Below are 20,626 nucleotides of genomic sequence, written 5' to 3' on the forward strand. Positions count from 1 at the left end.
ACTTCGCCTGGACGTTATCTGGGCTTAATTAGTTTAAAAGGCATAAAAAAAGACCATAACAGGTTTTACAGCCAGTTAATGAGTCTAAAATCCTCAGGACCCGCTAATCTGGTCTGCTGACATTAAAATGTCAAACAAGACAATGTGTTTAAGATGACACTCTTGTAGATATTTGATGAGCCTCATCTAATATTGACAAGTGATATTATCGCACCGAATCAATGCATAATGAAGTCCATTCTTGGAAAATATTGCATGGATATTGGGTTCTTTCTTCATTTGCGGGTGAATTCTCTTCTCATACTACTGTAATGAAAATGAGTGAGAACTGAACATTTATTTAAAAACAACTATATACAACAACAAAGTTATTGCATGCCGCATAAGACAAAAGTACAATTGTTGTCCATAATTTTCTAGTCATCACATCCTGAATAAGTGCAACCTGTGTCAGGCATGAAGTCATTTTCTTCACAATAGCAGCATCAAGAGGGCTCTGCACTGACAAGCTCTTCAGGTGCATTGGCTGTTTTCTCAGAGAAAAGGCGTAACTCCTGCTGTGCCTGGAATAAGTCAAGTGCATTGAGTGAGTGTCAGGTACAAAAGGAAAAGATAGAGAGAGACACCAAGAGGATTATTTACAAAGAAAGAAAACACTTAGAAATAAGCGTTAAGGACTAACAACTATTGACCAGTTACTGACCTTTGATATTTTATTTCTTTGCCCTCCTAATTCCATTACTGTTTTATCGAAGCTCTAAAGTAAAGAAATAACAAACGTCAGCGATGATATACTACACACACACAGACGCACACACACACACACGCATAAACATAAGGAAATGATTTTACCTCAATTTTCTGAATAATGTCGACAAAGACAGGGTCCCTGTGTGAGGCGGACAGTACAGTCAGCAGCTGCGTCTGTGTGATGTCTAACTTCTCTGTCAGGGTCCTCAGTTCCTCTTCCAACTGAAGGCTCTTCAAGTCCGTTTTCTTCTGCACCTTCTCAATATTGTCGGTGAAAACCTCGTACAGTTGGTCCTTCTCCAGAGTCAGCTTCGTAGCAGAAATACATTTGTTGGTTAAGATTGCATTACAAAAATACATATGTACGGTGAGTTACGTGACGCAAATATCTATTAATTTGGTCAATTTTGACTGAAATACTGAATTCAGTCAAAATGAGGTCTTGATGACGTCTTCTTATAAAGTACAGTTTTAGATTAATACTGGATTAGCAAGTCTACAAATGTTTTGATTTCAGTTTAGCATGTGCGTGGTTGAACACAGTGTTTCATTGTTCAACTTATAGAATGTCAAAATAGGTGTTTTGCTGATTATATTATTAAATTTTTGAGGCCATGATTTTATAGGCCTTGCCAAAATGAATTTCAATTCATAGACTGCTAAAATTGAAGGACGATTAGGAAAGAAGACCTGAGCCTCTGCTGAACAAATTTGCCTCACCTTTTTGAACTTCACCTGCAGGATCTCGAGGTCTCGCCTTTCCTCCACTAGTCGTCTTTCCTTGATCTTCTCGTTGGGATTCTGTCATGAATATTGTGGCGTATACTTTTAAATCCACTACTAACAATGCAGACAATAACAGTTACAGTTACTACATTTCCTGCACCATCCCTGATGTTAAAAGCTGAATGCTGTAGTGTAGTATTTATATTTAGTAGATTAACAGCCTGCTCAAAATCCACAAACCTTTGCCTTCATTGGAAATTTAAGTTTCCTCTCAATCTTTTCTGTTTCATCCTTTATTTTGGAGAGCGACTCGTTGAGATTTTTGTTATCCTGTAGGATGGATCGCAGCTCCTTGCTCATCTGCTTCACCCTCCAGTTTTCTGACTTAATTTGTTTCTGTGATTAAGACAGAGACCACTGTAAGTAAATCAAACCATAGGTACAAAAATATTGACAAATCTGAAACAAAAAAGGGAGTTTTGGTGAAAGTTTGGAGATGATCAAAACTCACCATCGGTGACTCCTTCAGCTCCAGGTTATGTTGCACAGAGTTATTGAGTTGTGTGACGACATCATCAAACATCTTCCTGTGGTCAGTGATGATGGCGTTGATGAGGCTGTTCCAGTGATCCTCCCGCTCACTGATCTCAGTCATGCTCTTCATGTGCAGCTCTTGCTGAAGCTCCTCCAACTTGTTTTCATACTTGGTCATAATTTCTACTCAAAGCAAGGATTGCGTTGATGAGGGCCGGACCTCGGCACCTCCCGGCACATGCAGTCATCATTTACCTGTTAGCTGCCTCTCCCACCTGTTTCTGGTGTCTGTCATTTCTTCATCGTGTTTCTGTCAAAGACGAAGTGGGTTCAAACAGAATCACTTCTGTTTTGTTGATCAAAGTCATTCTCGTAAAGAGCCACATTCTAAGCACCAATGTGTTCAACAGGTAATCACAGCCAAGTGGTGTTCTCAAATCAACATCAGTCTGCCGTTTAAATCTTGTTTTTCTTGGAGGCTAAATTGACTATAATTATTCCATGTTATAACACGCCTTGGCCCTGAACTCTTCAGCTGTTTGTACACACTTTTTATTGTTTGCATATTTTCACTGTCATTATTCCAAGTTGGATTTAATAAGACTGAAGGAATTTGTGTTTACGCTTCATTAAAGCTAGAGGTCGATTTAGTATTCCAGTGTCTAGCTGCTGTTCTGAACCAAAACTCGGGTGAAACTGTTGAAACATTTTTGAAATGCATGTTGCTTCATCATGAACGAGAGAAATGAAAGGATCACAGGGGCTTAAAACTTAAAAGGTAGAGAAGAAAGCTGTCATGTTCACATAAAACGGAATACATCGCAGCAGCAGCAGCAGCCCAACATTGTCTTTTGAGTTTAAGTTGTAGGTTGTGCCATCAGCTCACCATTTCCAGCTCATTGACAATGTTTTCAATGTCATGTTGCGGCATGTTCATCTGGATATCTGCCATCTTCTCTTGGAGTTCGTTCTCCAACTCTTCCTGCTGCTTCTGCATCTCCTCCATGGACCGTCGCGCGTCAGTGTCCAGCTTGGCGATGTTGTCCTGTTGTTCACACAGGAGGTGTTTCACCCTCTCCTTGTGTGCCTGTGGGGTCACAGAGGTCAGCATAGGCACAGAATGCTTGAGCATCTCCACATGAGACTGTTTATAACATTCTTGTTTCTAGTAGCATTTAGATATGAAATGAAATATTCCACTTTAATATGACTGTTTTTATAGGCGGTGGCTGGAAAACTGTTAGAGATGAAGGTATACTTGAAATGACAAAAAGCTCCAGTATGACAAAAGTAAATTCAGGCATCAAATTAGTTATTTAGACGTAAACTGGCATAGGACAGAGTGTATTACTTTAACAGATCTTTAAATGATCCACTGGAGATACTTCCTCATTTCTCATCTTCCTCATGATGTTGACGGTGGTGCCATGAACACCACTGCTGCCTCCACTGCTACTATTTAATCAAGTATTTATCTCACCTTGATCTCGTAGCAGTGGTGCTGCTCCTTTTCTTCGATTTCTTTCTCCAGGTTTTTCAACTCGGCCTTGTAATTGTTGAGCTCTCTTTGTGATACCTCCCAAAAGGTCTGAACATGATCCCTCTCCAGCTGACAGTAGTTTTTCTGTTCCTTCTCTTTGTCCAGCTCCTCCCGGAGCTTCAAAATAGGCGCCATCATCTGGAAGGACAAGGACGATTCTATTACGCAGAACTTATATGACTCACACCCAAATCTATTCAGCAATGGCTGACCTCTCGCTCTCTGGCCAGCTCCTCTTCTGTGAGAGCATCTCGCAGGGTCGGAGTCTTCACCTTTGGAAGCTTTTTGTTTGAGCCTTTCTTTTTAGGCTAGAGAGGAATTGTTATATACAGGAATTGAAATTATTCTATTTAAGAAATAGCAGTTTTCTTTGTGTTACAATGGGCAGAAAAAAATCAGTGAATAAAATACAAATTGTACATAGTGACATAGTGATAAAAAACATGAACCAAAACATGTTACATTGATTAATGTTGTCTATGTACATAGGGGTAGTTTATTATATTGCCTCAGACCACTTTATGAATCCCACAGAGCAATTCAGTTTACAGTCACACGGCCTTGTTGAAAGAGAAAGTAAACAGTGACGCTCCATATTGCTCACCTCTGACCATTAGCACAGTTTACCGTCGCTCATATTTCAATTTTACTGTTTAATAGCCTGACAGCTGAAGGCATAAAAGAGCTTGAGGAGCCTTTTGTCCTCCTTGGGGGTGTGAGATAAAATATAAGGAGAGAATATCCTTAGTTGACCATGTTGACTTATGACCTTTGGGCTGAGTTACATTCTGGCCAAACACAGTTTGGGTACTTCATAGGAACCAACAACTATGTGTATGATTCTCATGAAAATCAATATAATTGATGGATATATTGACTCAAAATACTGATAAATAAATGCATCCTCTCTGGTTGCGCTTATCCTCTTCATATCCTCCTTTATCCCCTCCACAAAACCACAATAATATTTTCTTATGGACAAGGGAAACGTCTAAGTGTCAAGTTTATGTGATTAAAAGTCTCATCACTATCTATTAAAAATGCATATTATTATTAAAATTTATTCAATTTCAAAAAATATTTGTTAAAATCTATGAATAACATGTTAAACTAAACATGTAGACAGAGAAATAATTCAGTACTACTGAACATTTTCATTACTGTCCAATTATTGCTGACTGTGGATTTTGGACAAAACATGATTTATCTAAAATCCTCACCATTTTGCAGATTGTTTATTGTTCCGCTGATGCTAAAAATGAAATAGACCTGCAGACACCGCTGTGAGTCACACACACAGACTAATTGTGAACGTATTAATACACTGTGATGATGTAAAGATACACCTGACCTTTGTAGCACATTCACAAAATAATGCATTTGAAAGTCATCAGACAAAATATTAAAATAAAAACAAAGACGCAGATATGAAGAAACAAAGAGGAATCAATGACCTCACACATCATCTACCTGACAGTTCGTGGCTCTTGTATAACGTCACTGTCAAAGGTGGACTGTGGCTTTCTGTGTCATTGCGTTTTGACCAAACATTTTGAAATGGAGAGCTTTCAATGTCATGGTGTGTTACACTGGTTTCAGTGGAGGTTGAGCCTGGACGATTGTTTTTCACGCCATTCTCACTACACCAGGCAGAGGTGTCCTGGTGTGACCTCCAGTCTGTCCATCACCGATCTCACTTGCTTCTCCAACTCAAGGCTCTTCATGTCTGCTCTCTGCTGCACCTTCTCAACATGCTCGCTGAAAGTCTGATACAGTTGGTCTCTTTCCTGTTGAACCTGTTCAGAAAAGTTATTAATGAATCCAGCCTGAAAACTGAAAACAGTCCAGGTTTCAGATCAACTGTGAAACTTGTATTCTCCCACCTTGTCAAACTTCTGCTGCAGCTCTTCCAGATCACGTTTGTCTTCTGCCAGCTGCCGTTCTCTCAACTTCTCATTGGGATTCTGAAAGAAAAAGAAAATGGAATATACAGCTATAATTACTTAATCATTATCAGCATTAGTGTGTATCATTTGTGTGTGTGTTGTTGGTACAGTTGTAAGTCCAGTCATAAGCACCGGTGGTTGAAAACGCAATGAAATGTTATAATATTTCCACATTTCTCTGTCACTACAAGGAGGCGCACCTTTGCCTTGATGGGGTATTTGATCTTCCGCTCCACTCTGGTAGTTTCCTTTGCTGCTGTTGCAAGTGATTGACTGACTCGATCAGTGTCCTGTAGAACGACTCGCAGCTCTCTGGTCATCTCCTTCACCTTCGAGTTCTCCGATTCCAGTTGTTTCTGGACGAAGACAAGGCGAAAAATTAAGAAATAACTGCCTGTCTGTCCTGCAACTAAAAGTTTAACATAGAAGATTATTGTTTTGCCTTCAGTGAGTCCTTCTCATCCAGACTGCTTTGCACTGTGTCGTTGAGTTGAGCCACTGCCGTGTCAAATATTGTCATGTGCTCAGCGACGACGGCGTCCGTCAGACTGTTCCAGTGATCCTGCCTTTCACTGGTTTGAGTCATCCTCTTGATGCTGAGCTCCTGTCGAAGGTCTTCCAGTTTGCTCTTGTAACTTAGCGAAGTTTCTGTTCCGAATGTCACATTATTAATCTGAGTGTTAAATTCCAATGAAACACCTGTTTTATTCATTTACCTTCCAGTTGTTTCTCACTCTTCTTTCTGGTTTCATTCATGTCTTCATTGTGTTTCTGTTGAAGTGACAAACATTTGCTTATGAACTTGGGAGACCAAGATTACAGTTTGTACATGCAAATAGTGTGTTGATGTAGTGATTTACAACTCTTGCCTTTATTAACTGATTCACAAGATTTTCGATGTCGAGCTCCGGCTTGTTTATTTTGATGGCAGACATTTTTTCCAGAAGCTCCATCTCCAGTTTCTGCTGCTGGCTCTGCTTCTCCTCCAGGGACCTTTGAGCGTCAGCTTTCAGCTCAGACATGGTGTTCTGATGTTCACAGTGCAGGTGTTTCACCTTCTGCTTATACACCTGGGACACAACACAAGCTCATTATATGTGTCATAAACAAGACACATGTCTTGTTTTCCATCCCACCTTGATTTCCACCTGATGGCGCTGCTCATTGTCTTCTATTTCTTTTTCCAGATTTTTCAATTCAGCCTTGTGGTTTTCCAACTTTCGTCTGGTGACCTCCCAAATGTTTTGGACCTGATCTCTCTCCAGCTGAAAGTAGTTTCTCTCCTCCCTCTCTCGGTCGAGCTCGTCCCGAAGGAGCATGATGTGCTCCACCATCTGAAGTCATGCATTTTCATCTGCTCATTTCTTGTGAAAACAAAGGTCCCAGACAAGTTTCTCACTATTCCTTAACCAATATGTTCAGTAATATGGGGTATGTTTAGAAATAAGGAACTCACAATAAGGTTGTGAATAAAGGAACAGATATGGATGAGCGAAATAAGGTTGCTTCTTCACAGATCTGCTCATCATTTGCAGACAAATCTACAATTCAAACACCTGAGGATAAGACACCTGCAGCCACCACTGCTTTCCCTTCTAATCAGACTGACAGATGCTTCCAGCAGCTCGAAAGTAGCACAGAATCACGAGCCCACTCACTCGTTGTGACTGACCTGTTCTTTGGTCAGTTCCTCCTTAGTAAGTCCATTGATCAGTGTGGGAGTTTTTACTTTAGCTGATTTCTTACTCGAGCCTCTCTTTTTCGGTGCCTAAATCAAACACAAGTATATTAATTTTCAACTCAACAACATTCATTTTTTGAAAGATATCACAAAACACCAGAACAAAGTCACAAACGCTTGAATAGTGAGTTAGTACTCGTTTTCTAGTACTCCTTTAAATGAGAAAGTAATCGTCTTTTACCCACCATTGTATGATTCCAGAACAAAATCAATATACGATATGGTCTCGAGGGTGAAACCCTGTAATTGTTTTGATGCCCTCAAGGTTTAAGTTGACATGTTGCCATGGTGACCGGTGAACCGGTAGAGAGCGGTAGTGAGACGTTACTTACTCATTCGTGTCCAAATGCATTCACGTTATTTTGTTTTTTAAAAGGCATTGATTACTGTACCATATAAAATAGCAGAAATATCAAGAGGTGTGCGAAATTGTATAATGTGTGAAACTTCCCATTGGGAAAAAATGTATGACAGACAGCGAGTAGCCTACGTGGTATAAAATTAACTCTGTGAATGCAATATTTTTGTGCCGTGGTCTTTGTTGTAGTTCGAGCTACTCGTTTTTTGTTCAAATGGTGACGTCAGAACCAGTTTCTGAGTCGACTCTCGATTGCTTCTGTCTGGGGGAAGTTGAAAGTTCATGCTTCTCTGACAACAGGAGAGACACGTGTGGAGAGAGAAGTAGTAAGTTCTCCGCATATAGCCTGATCGTGCGAACTGAACTTAAAGAAACGCAAATGTCGACTTGGAAACATAATTCCGTTGCACGCTGTTGACTTGTCGGCTTTATCTCCTCCGCTTTTTTGAGCGTTAGTCAATAGATGCTATCCGATTAGCACGGTTGATTCATTGGCGTATATTGATGTTCCGGTTGCTTTGACTAGGTGACTGTATGTTGTTGTTTTTGTTGTGAAGTTTAAACATAGGGGCATCTGTACACACAAAAACATTACACGACCTATACGCCATATATTCTAGTGTATAAGTGTCTGTGTTATTTACGTTTTCTCTATGGATGAGCACCAGTATCAAGATAGAATCATCTGGGTTCTTGTCATGTTCTGTATATCTGCTCATCTAAATGGCTTTCTTTCTTTCCAGCCTTGCTGAGCAGTGACTCCTGCAGCCATGGCTGCTATATACTCAGGCATCCATCTGAAACTCAAGAGTCCTCACACATCATGGGAGGACAAGCTGAAACTGGCACGATTCGCTTGGATCTCTTCCCAGTGTCTGTTGCCCAATAAGGAACAGGTGAGAACAGATCTATTTTCATTTTAAACATGATCTTTGATTTTTGAATTAATTTTAAATGAACACTTTCTTTTATTCAGGTTCTGTTAGACTGGTGTGCACATGCTCTGACAGGGTGGTACAACCAAAAGGTGAAGTTCTCCTCAGATGTGTTAGAAGGATTGTGGTGCTACCTGGACGATCTTCTACACAGCAAGAAGCTTCACAGTGCACTCAAACAGGGAAAGACCATCAGTTTGAGGCTCAACCTGGTGCAGGTCAGTCGTACAATCTCTATTGATTACATTGGTTATGCTGCTGCCATGAATAGTCACATGGATGTCTTTGGCTAACATTTTCCCCTCCCCCTTATTTATTTAATCACCAGAGGTATTTTATTGACCCTCTCCTCTGCTTTTCTTCAGCTCCTGCTTGACAGACTTCAGGTGTGTTCGGACTCAGCTCAGCTTCCTGAGTGTACATCAACAATACTGAGTGTATGTCAGAGAGTCCTCTCGTCCCCTTCTCTCTCTTCAGTCTTCACCACCAAGTATGAACTCATGGTCAGCCTGCTGGTCAAGGTGTGCAACCTTGCCTGCTCTGAGCTGCAAAATCCCAAGTTAACTGGAGGTTGTCAGTTGGATGTTACAAGAACTATTTCCAAATCAGACACAATTGCCTCTTCAGCTCACCTGTTTGAGTTGCTGCTTCAAGTCTTGTCCTCATATTTGTCTGTGCAGAGACAGCAAGCCAATCAAAACAGAGTTTTCACTTCAGTGACTAACCAGCTGTTCCAGCTGTTAATTTTTCTCAGACATTTAATGACTTCAGGAGAACTTCCAGTGTCGCACCCCCACCTGAGGGCATGTCAACATCTCTCCAGAGACGTCAGAGTCAAAATAGATCTCATCATCCAGTCAGCCCTCTTTCCCCCTGAACATCTGACCTACTACAAAGAGGAGCTCTGCCCGCCTGTGCAGGACTCTGGGAAACGTGGTCCTGGTGGAGCTAAAGGCCCCCTGAAGCCCGTCACCACTATCATGTCAAAACTCACCACTACAGGTGGTTTTGAACCATCACTTCATTACACAGTGAAGTCGAGCACAGTGCCACTGTTGTTCAAATTCTTCCTGGAAAACTTCCGGAAAGGCAGGAAAGAAGTTGACGAGGAGCAGGGCATGCTGTGTTTCTACTTCCTGTCGAGACTGTTCGTGGCCCTAGATGTCACTGTTAACACAGCTCCTCCAGCCAAAGTTGTGCAGCAAAAGTCCCCTGAAAGCTGGAGTCTGGCCCTGCTGGCTGTAGAGTCCCTGCTCACTATGGCGCTGTCGGAAAATATTTACAACATCGCTGCTGATCGGATCAGACACAACGAGGTCCAGCTCAAGTTTTACAAGTCATTCGCTCAAGCTCTCTTGAACCAGGCCCAGCCAAGGTAGCAACACTTGTTCGCCATGAAATCCATTTCCTTTTTGAATGACTGAATGATCTGAGTGATGATTTTGTCCCCACAGTATTCCAGCTTGGTACCGATGTCTGAAAGTGCTGCTGAATCTGAACCACCTGATTCTCGAACCAGACCTGGACCAGCTACTGTCTCTTGCCTGGGTCGATGCTGAATGTAATGAAGCAAGATCTCACCGGGCCCAACAGGTGTTCTATCAGAACTCTATTTGCATTTACTCACTTGCACGTTATCTGGTCAAACTTCTAGAAATGGAGCCACTCTGCTATGATTATAGATTATATGACAATGAAAGGATGACCAAGCCATCAAGCTATTATTGTCGGTGTAAACATCTAAATTACCGTTTGCGATCAGTCATTGTGTTTTGCCCTTTCTTTCAAAACGAATTTACTAAAATTGCTGCTCATTTATTAAGTTGTGATGTTTGTCTCTCAACAGCTCCTGTTGTGCAGTCTGATCCAGATCTACAGCAAACTCCGTCAGCTGCCTCGCTTGTTCTCCGAGCTTCTGTCAGTCATCTGTCAGTCCACTCTAGATCAGAAGCAACCCTCTCTGCTGTCTGATGAGGTCTCCTCCTGTCTACGGTCCTGTGTTCAGGACACGCCCGCCTCCCTGGGTCTGGAGATGTGCTCTTTAGTGCTGGAGAGTATCAAGACCTCTCTTCTTCCTGAACTGGCTGAGGGATGTGGAGCAACAGAGACGATGGACGTTGATGGTGGTGGAGGAGAAAAAGAGGCTGCATCCAGAAAGATCTACTCGCTGAGCCAACTGCTTCATGTTGTCTTATTCAGCCTGAAGACTTTGGACAACGCTTCACCTCTTCCTCTGGTGAGACGCTGCGAACGCCTGATGACAGAGATGCAGCAGACCATCCAGAACCTCCTGACTCCATCGTCATGTCAAAAGAAAAGTGTGAAAACCAAAGGGAAAAAGAATAGAAACTCCATAATTGGAAAGATGTGGGAGGAGAAAATCCAGGAGGCTGCTCTGCTTCTCAAGTACACTTTGATGGAGGTGGACACACTCTTTGGTTTCCACTGCACCAAGTACTCCTCAGCATCTCAGTGTGTTACTGAAGAACATTCCAACGATGACGATGTGTCTTTGCTTCCGGCTCTGATCCCATCCTCGTGCAGCGCAGTCATCTCTCTCCATCTTAAACTTCTCACGCTGCAGCAGGTGAAGAAAGCTATGTTGGACGGCCCTCTAGTGGCTGATAAGAGCACCGCATCATTAACAAAAGCTGCCCAGTTCATTCTAGCCAAAGACGAACTGGAGGATGGTCTCCATGGAGAACAAGTATGGGATGGACAGATAACCAGTGTGACGGCTGGATCCTACCAAGTTGCTCACTGGTATGTGGTCACGTCTAACCTTCCTCTGATCGCTCCCCATCTTAGTGGAAATGATCTCAGCAGCATAGCAAACATACTCATTGAGTCGTTGCTCAGCAGCCCTGCAGAAGGCAAAGACCCACTTCCTGGTAGTTTAACTATCCCCATTATATCAACTCAGCTTCTTCAGAGCTCCATTTTTGCTGAGTTACCTCAGTTGTTCTCCACATCTTTGGCCTCCCTTGCTCAGAGGATCTGCAGAGTCCTGACGTCTGTGGAAACGTCTCAAGTTTTCTGCTCACTGAAAAAATTCAAAGAGGCGCTGAGGTCTGTTGACGGTGAGATGGAGAGAGGTCAGCTTCTGTCCTCCCTGGTTCACAGTGAGACTCTAGCTGAGGATATTTTAAAGTCTCGGAACAGTGAAGTATTTGTCGCGTTGACTGAAGCCCAGATAGAGGAGTTAACGAAACTGCTGCAAATATTCAACGAATTGAACCCAGATGGAATCAGCCCACAGGATCTCTCCTCCGTGTTTCTGCTTCTCCTCTTCATCCTCACATGCACCTCAGCAGATGACCCTGCATTTGTTGTGAAACTGCTGAAGGTACTCCACCTACTCCTGGAAGCTAGAAACTTCCAGTGCGTTTTAAAGCTGGTCCACGGCGGGTCACTGCTGGAGACTGTGGTGTCGTCTCTCTTTTGCCACAGACGAGCTGATCCCAATGCCGTCTCAGGTCGGTTAGAGACTATCACTGCCTTACAGGCCTTCATTTTATCTCTGACTCAGTTCATCATCGCTCGCAGTAGCAGCGTTCGCCTCAATCTGGACCAGTTTGCTTCGTTTCTGGCCAGTAAGGACTGCAGCAGACAGCCTGATCTTCATATTCTCCTGGCTTCACTCACTTCCTTCTCCCAGTCTATGGCCTCCAACCTGGGAAGAAACAAAGTTGTGGATCAAACTCTGACCCAAACGCTCAAAAGAACCACATCTGTGATGGGGCCAGCGCTGGACTCCCTCCTTACATCCATCAATCAGGGAGAGAGCCTGCCAAGTCCTACCTTCCTGGTCGAGGTTGTGAACGTCATGCTTCACTGTGAAGTCTCCTCAATGTCAGTAGAGGAGGAGAGAAGTGAAGAGCAGCTGGAGCTCAGCCACAGTGCCCTCTATCAAAATTTTTACCAAAGGATCCTTGATGAAATCAACTCTGACTCTCAGCCCATTGAATTCTATTCGTCCTGTCTTCGTTTCCTGTCGCTGTTCTACGCAGCAATGGAGAAAACTGTCAGAAGGAAAGGGAAGGCGCAGGAGGAAGGAGAGGAGCCAGGAGCAAAGGAGCTGGATGAGTTGTTTCTTCAGATCCTGCAAAATGTGAACAGACTCCTGTCAGGTACGGAAGATTTACGTTTGACCACCATCCCCAGTCCTGTGTGCCTGAAACTCTTTTACTTTTAATTTGTCCAAATTAAAGAAAGCTCTGATGTAGACATTCATTCGTCCATGTTACAGTGTAGGAAGAGAAGGGGGTGTAGAGTCGCTCCTGCAGATTGTAGAGTAAAGCAGCAGCTCCTCTGCATTGGAGGAAGTTGGCTTTAAGTTAGGATTTCTCCGGGTCACCTCCTGGGGTGTTTTAGTCAAGTACTCTGGGGAAAACCTTGGAAACACTGGACTGCAGCAAAATCAGTGATGTCTTGAGATGCTGCGAGTAGATGGAGGATTCTGGGTAGAAGGAAGTCTGGGCCTCTTTGCTGAGACTTGTGACTCTGTGATCTGAACTCAGATAAGCACAAGAAATAGCATGTTCAGTCTTTTATTCTGCAACACCATTATTTTTTATTTGATTTCATTAGCTCTTTTCAATGCTGATCCATTCTTCTTCTTCAGTGGACAGAACTGAGTCTTCCTCCACACCCTCGCCGGATTATTTGACCAGACGTGTTGCAGTTCTTTCTCTCAATAATTCATCATCCCGCTGAACGTGTCCTGATGTTTCCGTTCCAGCTCCCGGACTGTCCTCATGTGACTTGGGCCAGCTGGAGCCTGCTGTGCAGGAGCTGCTGCGCCACCTAGTGGGGAAGAGCAGTACCAGTCGGTTCATGCTGCTGCTGCAGATGATACAAGGAGGACTGGACCCTGGAAAACTGCTGTCCGGAAACTACAGAGTGAGAATCATACACAGTCAGAGGAATATTTTTTGGCCTTTAACCTTTGAAAGAATATTTCCTGGTGTCTTCTGCAGGAGGTTCTGTCTGCAATAATCATCATTAAGGGGCTGTCCTGTTGTGTGCTTCCTGACGACTGCTCCAGAGCGCTGTGGCACGTTGCACCACAGATTTTATCTGCAACTGTGGTGAGACGAAAGCTGGCATCATATTATAAACTTGCTTAACAAAGTCAGACAAACGAAATTGTTCAAAAGCGAAGTGAATTGTTATATATTTCTGGAAAATCTGATGTGAATGTGAGTTTTGACAATCTTGAATGGTGAGCTCTGTCCTGTCAGTGTTGGTTGCTAGCGTCTGGTTTGCTCTGACGTGGCCCATGAAGGAAATGAAACAGGATATCGATAGCGTTTATTTTTCTCAGATCAGCATTTAGCAATCTTTCAAGTTCCTGAATATTGCTGGAATCAAGAGTAGAGGCAACGGAGCGAACTGAAGTGCCAGTTCATGCTCAAATCATTCAGACAGCCTTCCACTGAATAGGCCTCATTTGACACTGCTTCTCCAGCTGACTCCACCCGTGTGTAAACAGCACTTGCTCTTCCTTGGTTCTAAATCTGAATAGTCAGCTGGAGTCTGTAAAATCTGTCCTCGTTCATGATGGCTGTGATCAGGGAACGTTTTAACTCTTTGCTTTTTACTCTTGACTTTTTGCTCTGAACCTCTGCAGAATGTAGTGTTTTGGACTTTCAAGTGCAGATTCTCCTTAGGTAGCTTCAAGATATGGAAATGAAAGATTTTTTCCCGCTCAGAATCACATCTTGAAGCTTGAATTGAGTGGAGGATAGTGATTTTAATTTATCCATTTAGCGGTTGTGTTTTTGCATGAGGCTTTGAAGTTCTGATCAGTAGGTGCTGTGGGTTGGCTTGTGTCCCTCTGACCAAGAGTCTTTGTGTTGGGATTCTCCCCTGCGGAGAGGGTGGAAACCATCGCATCCTGAGTGAGATGTTCCAGCCCACCGGGACACGCTGGAGAGATTATGTCTTGAACACATGGTATTCCCCCAGAAGTGCTGCCTCTCAGACATAATGAAGGCCAGATGACAAGAGGATGTCACAGAGCTGTTAAAATTTGGAATGTTGATCAATGAAACCAGGTGGTATGTTAATCCTTATGTCTTTTTTCTGTAGTACTTGGTGACGTCTTCCAGTCAGGAGCTCTCTCTGACCCTCCCCTTTACCATTCCTGTGGTCACCGCAATGACATCCCTCCTGCGCCAAGGAGAGGGCCTCCTCACCAACTCCCATCACGTGATCCTGGTCCTAGGAGCGCTTCACTCGGTGCCTCTGGACCGCTTGCCTCCTCTCACCTACCAGTCAGCGTTCTGGGCCATCCACGAGGCGCTTTTCGCCATCATCCAGTGTCACCCCAAGGTACAACTAGACCAAATGAAATACTGTGGGGGAAAAAAAAAACTTCTTGAGCTCCCATCATGACCCACAGGAATGTCGGTGTAAACCAAAACATATTGCAGCTCCAGAGTTTTGCTGCAGCTGCAAAAATTGCCTGAGCCTGCTCTTTGGTTTCAACTTTTTCTTCTGTGTGTTTAAATAGAGTGCAGCTTCTCTTAAGTGTTTTCTTAACATGAGCACTTCAGCTTTTCTCGTGTCTCTGTATCTGGGATCTGGACTGACGCAGGGAGTCTACACTAAATAAAGCAGCTAAATGATCTCAGATGTTTGTCAGGAACCGCTGCGGTGGTGAAGGCTGGCAGAGCAGGAGGAGGAGGGGGTTGTGGGAGGCACAGAGAGACAATGCCAAGAAAAGGTGCCGACGAAAATAATGGAGTGGTAGAAATGCTGAGCAGGGCTTGGCAGCCAGACACCAAATTTAGTCTTCCAGCATCATAAGCCACTGTGGCTTTATGATAGTTCACCGTGCAAGATGAAACAGGTAGCACAATACAGCACTGTCAGGTTTTTGTCTGATGAATTTCTTGCAAAAAAGAACCTCATCTGTGACAACAGATGGCCCTATGATTCAACATTGAAGGCCACAGGTAAAAAAGACCAGCTTCTCTTGGATGACTGTATATATGGGAAGTTTACTCCACTGAGGGGGGAGAGTGATGAGGTGGTCAGCTGGGGGAGGAAGACGGATCGTGTCCCGGGGGAGGGCAGCTGAAACAGGTGGTGTCCAGGGTGAGAATGGTCAGCTGGAATTCTCCCCAGGTTGCTGCAACCTCCTGGTTTCTGTTGATTAGTGAGTCTTTACTGACCCGGGTAGCCAAAAATATTCCCACTAATGAGAAGGGTGTCAGAGAGTGCCTCTGTGAGAGTGGTGAATTGTCTGTGTTTAGGTTTGACATTATCTGTAGCTACGTCAACAGCAGTTAGTGGTTTGAAGAACTCAGGCTGTTGTTGTGTGCTCACAGGTGATCTCGAAAGCAGCTGCATCGTTCCTGAACGTGTTTTACCGTCTGGTGGCCTCCATCATGCAGGAGGGACGGCAGCGAGGAGACTCCGACTCAGGTGATGTAGTACTCATAAATCTTTTAAAAATAAATATAAATATATAATATAAATAAATAAATATAAATAAATATAAATAAATTGTTTTGGTTTTATTAAACCTTCATTAAAATCGGAGACTTTAGATGGCGAGACAACAGCTGCAGTGTTGGACTCCTGAATTGTTTAAACGAAGATACTATATTATTTAACCATTCCATCTGATGAACGAGCAGCCTTTGTTTCAACTGTGACTGTTGCCGTTCACATTTTTTCCAGCTGCCCGTCCCAACATGTGCTGACACGACAAATATTTCCCTATATCTTAATAAATCAAAAAAATAGTTTTCTGCATGGTTGTCAAGAAACGGTTGAAATCAAGAGCAAAAGAGTTACGAAAGTGACACATTAGGGAGAAAAATGTATGAAATCTTGAAGTTGATCTTTTATCAGTAAAGGCTTTAAATGCACGTTTGTAAATCAATATATAATGTTTCCGGCAAACTATAAATACATTAATTTCATTTTGAATTGTAAATTAGAAATTAAAGTGATCTCTTCAAGAGATATTATTTAAAATAATGAAGGTAGGCGATGTACTAATTTGTCTCTTATTTACTGTTAATAATCAGTAATTACAGTGAATTTTCAGTGACCATTTCAGGGTAAAATATTGTCAGGCTTTACAAGATGCTAGTCAATACTGCTTAATTATTGGCTGATATGCTGATAATACACATGTAAATTAGTAGATTATTATTATTTATTAGTGTTTCATTTTCATTTATTAAATTATTGCACCAAGTCCCTAATTGAATATATCATTCTAAGATAAAATTTTGAAGCTGTGTAAATAAATCATATTTAAAGAAACAGATGTGGACGGAGGAACTAAATAAAATCTATCAGGAAAAAATCATATTTAATGGGAACATTTAATGAGGCACTTAAGGATTAATGGAAAGATTATTAAAACGATAAAGGGGATAAATCTGAAAAGGGAAAATACACTTTTGTGTTTCTTATTTATTATGCTTAAATTACCGTCAAAGTTGCACTATTTAGTCTGAAAGTCATGCAAGGTTCTATGACACAAGTCTGTATGCAACACTGAAAGCCTCACTGTAACTGTCTCCTTATGCCTGTCGGTGCAGACAGTGACGTGTACCTGCCGTGCTCCAGACTGATTGAAAGAATGTACTCCCACATCGCTGCCATCCCCGAGACCTTCAGCTGCCAGCCGGTCTTCATGGTGGCGCAGTACGTGACAGAGCTCCAGAAGGTACAGTTATTTAAAATGTGCCTAATATTAGTGTTGGATGGTGACACACTGGTGAAACACACACGAGCACACCTCCACAGGAATCTAATGCAAAGCTAACTTTGGCACTGAGCTTTATTGACGTTTGTGAGTCAGCAGATCATTCGCTGATGTGGGTGCCAGCTTCTCACAGATCTCTGTGATCGCCTCTGCTGTATCTCAGATCCGTCAGCTGGAATTATTTTTCTGCTGGATGTCCTGTCGGCAGTTAGTCACGTCTGGCTTGTCTCCTCCCTGCTACCAAAATGTACTTAAGGTGGCGTCAGCCTGACTCAGCAGTTCTAGAAGCATGACATGTTGACATTTGGGAACACGCCGACCCAGACAGACAGATGATTTGAGACTTTTTCTTAAATATCCCCCTTCATTGTGATGAACTAAACACACAAAGCTCAGCTGCCGACAGTGAAGGGAGAGTCTGAGTCAGTAATGATTCTTCTGAAGGAGCCACATGTGGCGACTCGTCTTAATAACACGCTTCACTGTAATGATTTTGCATATGAAACTAGTTCTGTGGATGGAAAACATAAGTCTGGCATCTTCACATGGAGTGGCTACACTAGACCACTGTTCGCTGGTTAGCTGTGAGGTCATTCCAAAAAGTAGCGCCTCATAGTTTTTGTGACGGTTCCACCATCAGCTGCTGACTCAGGTAAATCAAGGTTGTTTTGTTCAGACGCTGCAGTGAAGAGACTTTGCCTGTCTCACAGCTGCACCTCCTGGGTGAGGGAAGTGTGGACCTTTTTAAGAATCAGAATCAACTTCATTGCCATGGTCAGCGGGGATCCCAAGAACTAGGAAAGTTCTTTGGAATAAAGTGCTGTCAATAAAATTAAACAAAAATAAATTAATAAATAAAACACAAACAACAAAGGCTGATCACAAATTCAATACTCTGATGGCAGAGGGGAAGAAGCTGTTCCTGTGACGGAAGGTTCTGGTCTGGATGGACCGTAAGCCTCCTGCCAGAGGGAAGAGGAACAAACAGTCCATGACCAGGGTGAGAAGGGCCGGCTCTGATCCCACCTGCACGTCTCTGGGTCCTGGAGACATACAGGTCCTGAAGAGGTGGCAGGCTGCAACTGATCACCTTCTCAGCAGAACACACAATGCGCTGCAGTCTGCTCTTGTCCCTGGAGGTGGCGCTGCTGTACCAGACGGTGATAGAGGAGGTTGAGGATGGACTGGATGATGGCTGTGTAGAACTCCACCAGCAACTTTGTCGGCAGTCGTAGTTTTCGTGGCTGCCTTAGGAAGAACAGTCTCTGCTGGGCCTTCCTGATGAGAGACCTGATGGTTGGCTCCCATTTGAGGTCCTCAGTGATGGTGGTTCCTAGGAAGCAGAAGGAGTCCACAATAGGAATTGGGTAAACCAGCCAACATGAGAGGGGACAGAGAAACTGTTACTCTCCTGAAGTCTATGGTCATCTCCACTGTCTTCTGGGCGTTGAGCACCAGGTTGTTGTGGCTGCACCAGGACACCAGCCGCTCCACCTCCCTCCTATAAGCCAACTCATCTCCATCTGAGATGAGCCTGATGATGCTGGTGTCATCCGCAAACTTGATCAGCTTCAGGGGATCAGGCACATTGAGCTGGCGAAGCTTGTCTTCAAGCAGAGTTGGAAGAATTGTGTTGAAAACAGAGCTGAAGTGCACAAACAGGATCCGGGTATAGGTTCCTGGCGAGTCCAGATGCTCCAGAATGAAATGAAGGGCCTGGTTTACTCCATCCTCTACAGATCTGTTGGCTCTGTAGGCAAACTGCATTGAGTCCAGGAGGGGAGCAGTGATGAACTTCAGGTGGCTGGGTGATAGAACCAGGTGCCCAAAGGACTTCATGACCACAGACAGTCAGTCAGTGCCACCGGTCTGTAGTCATTTAGTCCTGCGATCCTGGCTTTCTTGGGAACAGGAATGATAGTGGAGGATTTAAAACAGGCCGGAACATGACTGGACACCAAGGAGGCATTGAAGATGTCGGTGAACACATGAGCCAACTCAGTAGCACAATGCTTCAGGATGGCAGGGGAAACTCTGTCCGGACCTGCAGCCTTCCGAAGGTCCAGCTTCCCGAACTGAGTGAGCACAGTCTGCTCCATGATGTCATGAGAAGGAAGGGGGAGGGGAGGGAGTGGATCATCAGTGTTCATCTTTGCTGTCTCAGTGACATTGTTTGTCTTAGTTGTGTCACTTAGAGACAGCATAGTTCTTTGCGGTGGGGGGGCCTGAAGTTTGTGACCATCTTAATCCCTCTCCACACTGCAGCCGAGTCATTGGCTGAGAACTGCTGCCTAAGTTTGTATACGACTTTAGCTTTCTTCATCTTCTTTTTTCCTTTCTTTTTTTTTACTAGGACTGCTGACCCCACGAGCTGACTGATTTTGCTGTCTAATTTATCTTCACATTTTATTGCAAGATAAGATAGTGACTTTTTGTTTTCAAAGATGCTTCCAGTCCGTGCCTCACTGCATGTTCTCACCAAGCCGTCAATGACCTTGCATGAGCATTGTTTGACCCCAATATCTGTCTCACTCACGGCTTCTTGAGTTTCCTCATTCCCTCCTGTTTCAATAACGCTTCTGCTCCTCGCTCTGCAGGTGACGCTGCGACCGGACATTAAGCTCCATCTCACTGAGGGAATCTACTGCATTCTGGACCTGTGTATGGAGCAGGATATTAAATTTCTGATGGCCGGGCTGCAGGCTGGAGTGCGAGAGGTGTTCAACGAGCTGTACAGCAGCTATACACATTATCACAAAACTCAGAGACAAGGCGAAGAGAAGTATACAGTTTGAACTGCAACTTTGTTTTGATCACCTGACCAAAGATGTGTTTTGCCTCCGAAACTGATGAAAGGAAGAAGTTAAATAGATGAAGGGTGGCTGATAACTGAAGCCCATATAGGTTTAAAAAAAACTGATCGCTAGACTAAGGAGAAAGTCTTGTCAGGTGAGTATATTTACTGCTTTCCACCACCAATCAAGGTGAATTTGTTCTGTACACTGGTCTCTGATGCTATGCGGCACATGTCCTAACCTCTGGATCAGGTCCTGCACGATTCTGTTGGACTGGTCAGGTTCAGTGTTTGTCTTCCTCTGCACTGCAGCTGTACTGCTGGTCAGTACATCGCCACAACTGCTGATTTGGTAGCAAGGTAAATGCATGGCAGGTGGTCATAATGTTATCGCTGATATGATATACACGACCGGATAAAGCCACAATTTACTTTTCTGCTGACTTGTAGGGAGCATCGCATTTAGATTTTTCGAGAAGTGGTTTCTTCAATGTAAACTTACCTTTTCACCTATTATTTTGGAAACTGTATGATCATGTACAGTGTATTCTTTAAAATAAATCTTCAA

The 20,626-nt window shown here is 43.4% G+C and overlaps 2 protein-coding genes across 3 annotated transcripts in view; one reads left to right on the forward strand and one right to left on the reverse strand.

Moving 5' to 3' along the window:
• The window catches only part of urb2 (URB2 ribosome biogenesis homolog), a 32,475-nt gene extending 11,849 nt beyond the window's left edge, over positions 1-20,626 (forward strand). Inside the window, exons 1-12 of one of the 2 annotated variants that reach the window (XM_053866428.1) lie at positions 7,768-7,921; positions 8,339-8,491; positions 8,572-8,748; positions 8,896-9,905; positions 9,985-10,123; positions 10,377-12,660; positions 13,272-13,432; positions 13,510-13,620; positions 14,624-14,866; positions 15,868-15,964; positions 17,098-17,225; positions 19,862-20,626. In XM_053866428.1, the coding sequence (XP_053722403.1) occupies positions 8,366-8,491; positions 8,572-8,748; positions 8,896-9,905; positions 9,985-10,123; positions 10,377-12,660; positions 13,272-13,432; positions 13,510-13,620; positions 14,624-14,866; positions 15,868-15,964; positions 17,098-17,225; positions 19,862-20,059 (4,674 nt within the window). In that variant the 5' untranslated portion in view covers positions 7,768-7,921; positions 8,339-8,365 and the 3' untranslated portion in view covers positions 20,060-20,626. Of the gene's footprint in view, positions 1-7,767; positions 7,922-8,338; positions 8,492-8,571; positions 8,749-8,895; positions 9,906-9,984; positions 10,124-10,376; positions 12,661-13,271; positions 13,433-13,509; positions 13,621-14,623; positions 14,867-15,867; positions 15,965-17,097; positions 17,226-19,861 lie in introns of those variants that run through there. The other variant, XM_053866429.1, reaches the window with a different exon arrangement.
• gas8 (growth arrest-specific 8) lies at positions 413-7,490 on the reverse strand. The gene is made up of 19 exons (XM_053866218.1): positions 7,423-7,490; positions 7,169-7,264; positions 6,633-6,830; positions 6,366-6,566; positions 6,213-6,267; positions 5,939-6,144; positions 5,697-5,852; positions 5,434-5,514; positions 5,221-5,346; positions 3,763-3,858; positions 3,491-3,688; positions 2,897-3,097; positions 2,266-2,320; positions 1,988-2,193; positions 1,717-1,872; positions 1,471-1,551; positions 853-1,059; positions 704-757; positions 413-563 (listed from the first exon to the last, which is right to left on the reverse strand). The coding sequence occupies exons 1-19, from the start codon at positions 7,423-7,425 to the stop codon at positions 486-488; spliced, it is 2,454 nt and encodes an 817-aa protein (XP_053722193.1). The 5' UTR covers positions 7,426-7,490; the 3' UTR covers positions 413-485.

Source organism: Synchiropus splendidus, chromosome 5, assembly GCF_027744825.2.
Source record: "Synchiropus splendidus isolate RoL2022-P1 chromosome 5, RoL_Sspl_1.0, whole genome shotgun sequence".
Lineage (NCBI taxonomy): Eukaryota > Metazoa > Chordata > Actinopteri > Syngnathiformes > Callionymidae > Synchiropus > Synchiropus splendidus.

Coding starts and splice junctions, on each gene's coding strand:
- gas8 (XM_053866218.1), bottom strand. Junction 6,268..6,365: donor TTGTGAATCAGTTAATAAAG/GCAAGAGTTGTA, acceptor TCACTTCAACAG/AAACACAATGAAGACATGAA. Junction 6,145..6,212: donor GAGTGAGAAACAACTGGAAG/GTAAATGAATAA, acceptor CATTCGGAACAG/AAACTTCGCTAAGTTACAAG.